We start from the raw sequence: 6,000 nt of genomic DNA on the forward strand, positions 1-6,000 counted from the left end.
AAGGTGTAACGTGGTCTCCTTAGGTGCCTGACAAATCTTCAGATGATGCAAATGTGTTCATCTTAAAAATTCTATACCATTTAAATCCAAAAACCATCAGCATTAAACTGCTGCAAACAGTGAATAATGCTATTCATTACTTAAAAAATATAGCTGCATAACTCCTCTCACGTAACAACTGAATTGTGTCTACTCTCTCTAGCTCTGCAAAACAAACCTGCCAAGATGAAGGTTCCCTTCCCAAAACACAACTTAAAGGGGGGCGTATCATGGAAAACTCACTGTTTCAGAACTTGTGCGCATACATTTGGGTCTCTCTTTGGGTTAAACTGAAATAAGACAGCACAGTCAAAGCTAATCAGAGCAGACTGGGTGCTTTTCTTCGTGAGCAGCTCTTAAAGAGACCCAGCGCCAAAACAGAGCGTTTCAGACAAAGGGTGAATACAGGTATATTCAGAAAGACAATAGGAGAAAAATAATGTTTCTTGAGATTTAAAGTGTGTTAGCATGTTCTAGTAGAAACCCAAGCTACATGTAGGAATCTGAAAAAGAGCATATGTCCCCTTTAAAGGTCCCATAGTAGAAAGTGAGATTACCATGTCTTTTTGGATTTTAACGTCGAGGTGCTTCATAAATACCATAAAAGTAGCAAAAAGCTCAATCCACAGAGAAAACCACACAGCCCATATTCAGAAACAGTATGAGAAAAATGAAATGTTTCTTAAACATTTAAGTATGTAAACATGTTGTAGTAGAGGCTCCAAATACAGGTGTGAAACTGAAAATTAGGACGTCACGTCTTCTTTAACAGCCAATTTGCAAGATTGAAGCTCAATATCCACAACCTCTTCTGGGAAGACTTTCTACAGCATTCTGAAGCATATCTGCAGGACGTTGCTCCGACTCAGCAGCCACAAGAGTAATATAGTGTGTTTCTGTGGACTCAACAGGTCACTGGAGACTTGCTCCGAGCCAGCACTTTAATGTCTTGCATGAAAAGGTAATAGGGATCATCTAAACCAGGTAAAGAATCCTTTTCAGGCCAGTTATCAGGCCAAGATGCTCTTTCTTTCAAGCTTTCCTCAGCCACGCTGGCGAGCTCCGCCCCCCTCTCCTCCGTCCACAGCCTCTTGTGCTCCTGTTTGAGCTCTTTGTAGGTGCGGTTGAACGTGTGGAAGATGGACGTGGAGGGGAAAGACAGGATGAGAATCCCCGTCAAGATGGTGAGCAGCGCCGTCAGTTGGCCGGGGACACTGAGGGGAACCATGTCGCCGTAGCCCACCGTGGTCACCGAGATGATGGACCACCAGTACGACGCCGGGATGCTGCTGAAGCTGAGCTGGGGGGACCTGGCACCATTGGGGGCCAGCTCGCTCTCGGCCAGGTGCACCAGAGGGGAGAGGAGGGCCACTGCGACGCACACGAAGAGCAGCAGCAGGCCGAAGTCGGTCACGCTCCGCTGGATGGTCAGCCCCAAGGTCTGCAGGCCCAGGGAGTGGCGGGCCAGCCTCATCACGTACAGGATGCGTAGGGCCCTCATCACGCGCAGGATTAGACCCAGTTTATCCAGGGTGCTCTTCCCCCCGCCGGACACGATGTCCTCGACGGACTCGTCCCTGAGGTCCACTGCCAGTGAGACATAGTAGGGCAAGATGGCGGCGGCGTCGATGATGTTCAGAGAGCCCCGGGCAAACTCCAGCTTGCTCTCGGCGTGGAAAAATCGCACCAGGAACTCCAAGGAGAACCAGGCGACACAAACCGACTCCACCACAAACAAGTTGCGGCACCTTTGGGAGCATTTGCCCTGCGGAGACGACAAGATGAAGAACCTGAGTATGTTTGAGAGGCCTACATATGAGTTTGAGTAAAAAAAAAAGAATTTAGATGCTGTGGGGAATGCGTTAGAATGAATGTTTAATATAATTTATTTTTATTCAATTAAATGTATTTTTATTTGTATTTATTTCTCTCGCTATATATATATATATATATATATATATATATATATATATATATATATATATATATAGATAGATAGAGAGAAATAAATACAGATAAAAATGCATTGCTAATAATGCTAATATTGCTAATAATGCTATCATAGACAAGGAAATCTCAGGTGTGGTGATGAATTTGCAAGCAGAAGCCATTTAAAAATATATATTCTTTAATATTTGAGAAACAGATGCCTAACATCACCTTTTTTTAAAGTGCAACAAATGTCAGTTAATTAGTTGTGCATGTTATGTCATCTTGGTTACAACCGAACATTGAATAAGACATTTTTAAGTGACCAAAATGTTACAATTAACTTTCATGTACTGAAAACACACTGTGAAAAGGTTAAAACACAGACAACTTCCAGTCCGGACAACTCCGTGGTAGCGACAATCAAAGTAGCCCCGCCCTAAAGCATACTCCTCCTTATGGTCTGTTTGACTCTAAATGGACCATAATTCACTAAATGAACATCATGCCGTTGTTACGGGTCCCAGGAATGGTACCACAGCAACGAAATGAATATTCTGTAGGACACAGATAAAGTTCAGCACACGCAAAGACACCAGCCGTTCAGTTCTTCTTCCAGATTAGATCTCATTCTTTACTTCAAAAACAACATTCAATGTATCACCACTGTGTGTGTTGCAGCAGTCTCTATAACAGTCTCCTACAGTCTCTGAAATGTACAAGTGTCAAACAGTCTGGTTATCTTACAATTCTTGACAAACATGTTTATCCCTGCTCTGGAACTCAAGGCACTTGTTCTGAACTAACAGTATTCACATTGTACACACTTGCTTTAAACTCATCTTCAGTGTAGTAAACAAAACTCTACAACATTCAGTTTTCCTATATTCACAAGTAACATTTCATATAAACTAACTGCTAACTCTCCAAAATATACTTATTCACAAGGCACTGAAACATATTAACACTTTGTGTAACTAACAGCAGTGTGAGAGCCCAAATAATTACTGTGTGAAAGTAGATCACGTTAGACATCCCTGCAAGACAACACTCAGGTAAAAACAAGCGCAACATGTTAGCTAGCTTACCTGCTAATGCTAAACTTGCGGCTCGAGACCATCGCGGATTTCTAAACTACATATTTACACTTTCCCGCCCACAATAACTTCACAAAACCTTACAAAATTAGCGTTCACATACAGTCTTGTTTCCCAAGAGTGAACATTGGCCGTTTTCACCACTAACCTGTAGGACACAGATAAAGTTCAGCAGACACAAAGATACCAGCCGCTCAGTTCTTCTTCCAGATCACATCTGAGGAGTGAGCGGGAATCACAACCTAAAGCAACCTGCGTGCAACTGCTCCGGTGTCAATAGTTCCTCCTGAGGCGCTGCAATTCTTTACAGTCCCTCTGTACGGTCCATATGCTTAGATTACACTCTGTAAATTACTTCAATCCCTAAAATCATGTTCTACATATTAAATCGTTCATAATAAACAGTGACAAATTAAATCATACATTAACATCAATGTGGTCACATTTTTGGGTGTGCCACACTGTATTGAAGAAGACTTGAAACTAGAGATTGAGACCATAAACTCATGTTTACAATGTTTACTGAGGGAATAAATCAAGAGAGAAGTAGAGTCATTTTCTCATAGACTTCTATACAACCAGAGGAGTCGCCCCCTGATGGACATTAGAAAGAATGCAGGTTCAATGCACTTCCGCATTGACTTCACATGACAGGTTAACCTCCTGTAATGAGATCGTAAACAAACAGTGTTGACTGGCAAAGCCTCATGGGTATAGAAAGAGCATGCAAGCAATCTACATGTAGACTGATAGCGGCACCTAGCGTTTAAAATAGTAATATCATTTTGAATATGTCAGTGGGTCAAATATATTTCTAATCTTAAAATAACACTGAGGCAAGATTGAACACTTCTAGGTTAATATTTAACCAGTAAATGTGCAAGCTCCTACCTTGATCAACAGCAGATCTGATCCTAAATATGTCATTGAAAGACAGCATTGCATCCATTTAGTATTCATTTTAACGTTTGTACAGACTGCAATGAAGCTGATCTCACTTGAAATTTCAAATAAGGAAAGGAAGTTTAATATAATACCTTCATGTGGGGGGCTCAGGATGTCAAGACTGACCACTGTAATCATGGTGGAATGTGCGTGGCACAGTAGGCCTAAACGGCATTGCTTTGGTTCATACGTACCACGGCCTCTTCCTGTTCTTGGTCCGACATGGTGCCGATGCACAGGCTTAACACGGTGACCACCACCATGATGACGGACAGGAAGGCCAACACTTTGCCCGCTAAACCCGAATGAGGGTTCTCCATCGCTTCTCCGAGCATGTGGAAGAGGCTGCCGTCCGCCAGCGGGGTCCTCAGCGCCATCTTCCTGCCCCGCCACTCGTTCACCTTGCGCTGGTGCGCCGCCACCTCCTCCACGGCGCAGATGACCCTGTGGCGGCAGCAGGGCTCCATCTGCTCCAGGTCGATGCCCCAGTACAGCAGCTCACAGTGCAGGGCCACGTTACATACCTCCCGCAGCAAACGTAACTTCCCTTTCGCCAGGAAGTTGAGGATGGCCCGGAAGGCTAACGGGTCTCGGTCGAAGAAGAACTCGTTTCGCATCTCGTCGTAGTCGTCGCAGAACTCCGCTATCTCCCTTAGGGTGGTGCAGAGGCGCAGGCGGCTCAGGCGGCTCTTGGGGAAATCCTCCAGGGTGGTCCAGGGGAAGGCGTACCGAATGCCCCCCACGTTCACGAGGGCCTGCTGGGAAGGATCGAGGCGCCGGCGCAACGCCGCCGACCCATAGAGCAGCCGAGCACGCTGGAAGTACAGTCCTTTGACCGCGGTGTTCTCTGTGTCCGTGAAAACGTGCTCGTAGCTTTCGTCGCTACTGAAGGAGTGCTCATCAAAGCCAGCACCGACGATGGCCATGGTGGCGGTTCGGTGTTTGACAGAAGAACTGGACTGTAGTTACAGTTTTGCGTCTGATCGGAGATTTGAAGAAAAAAAACTGAAATTATGGAATAAATTGGCAAATCATACACGGTTTTAGATGAGTATCTTATGTTATATTTATCTTTTCTTGAGCTTTATGGAGTGTTTTACCATTTTTCCATCCCAGCAAACCCAAGTTCCAGCAGCAGAAAGCAGCTTTTCAACCAACACGCTCTGATAAACCCACTGCACACTACTTGTCTAGCAGCAAACAGCAGACAAAGTTAGCAACTAGCTGGTGAACATAGTGGATCATTTAGCGGCTTGAGCTACAAGGAGTGTGAATACTGGACTCACATTCATTGGGTGGACAGAAACACAACCCCAAATACTAATGTCCCTCGGTATTTGCTAAAATGACTCATTAACACATAGCCATAACAACTGTATAAGCTAATGTTTTAAATGTTATGACTTCAGAATGTCCCACTGCCCCCTAGTGGCCAAGAATAATTAAATGCAACTTTAACGTTTTTAATTTTATAAATAGTTTTCTGTTTGAGTGGTTTTAGCTGGTTACTTAATTCATGAAAACTCACTTTTTCAGAGCACGTACATCTGGCTGCCTACCAACCCACAAACTGTGAAACAAGACAATCCACTCAGTTTTATCTTTCACTTCCCAGATCAGAAAACAGGTTGTTCAACAAGCCAATCAGAATAGGCTCCCCTTCCTATGCCACATGCAGGTTCAATAGAATTACCCCCCCCCCCCCCCCCCCCCCATCTGAGTATCTCCACCCACAGCTGGAGAACTACCTTTGCAGAAGTGCACAATATATTTCCCACAAGGCAATCAGAGCAGAATGGGTTTTTTAGTAAGGGGGTCTTAAAGAGACATGCGCTAAAACGCAGCGTTTCAGACAGAGGGTGAATACAAGTATACTCAGACGGACAGTATGAGAAAAAGAATGTGTTCTTTTAAACATTAAAGCATATAAACATGTTCTAGTAGAAACCATAAATACAAGTAGGAATCTGAAAATGAGCACTATATGTCC

At 44.0% G+C, this 6,000-nt stretch overlaps 1 protein-coding gene across 1 annotated transcript; it reads right to left on the reverse strand.

Moving 5' to 3' along the window:
* Positions 1-943: 943 nt before the first annotated feature.
* Positions 944-4,936, reverse strand: LOC306700193 (voltage-gated potassium channel regulatory subunit KCNG2-like; the record flags this gene model as incomplete). The annotated part of the gene is made up of 2 exons (XM_079165134.1): positions 944-1,804; positions 4,205-4,936. 2 exons carry the CDS (start codon positions 4,934-4,936, stop codon positions 944-946), a joined length of 1,593 nt encoding a protein of 530 aa, XP_079021260.1.
* Positions 4,937-6,000: the final 1,064 nt, after the last annotated feature.

Source organism: Pholis gunnellus (genome assembly GCF_910591455.1).
Source record: "Pholis gunnellus genome assembly, chromosome: 8".
Classification (NCBI taxonomy): Eukaryota; Metazoa; Chordata; class Actinopteri; order Perciformes; family Pholidae; genus Pholis; species Pholis gunnellus.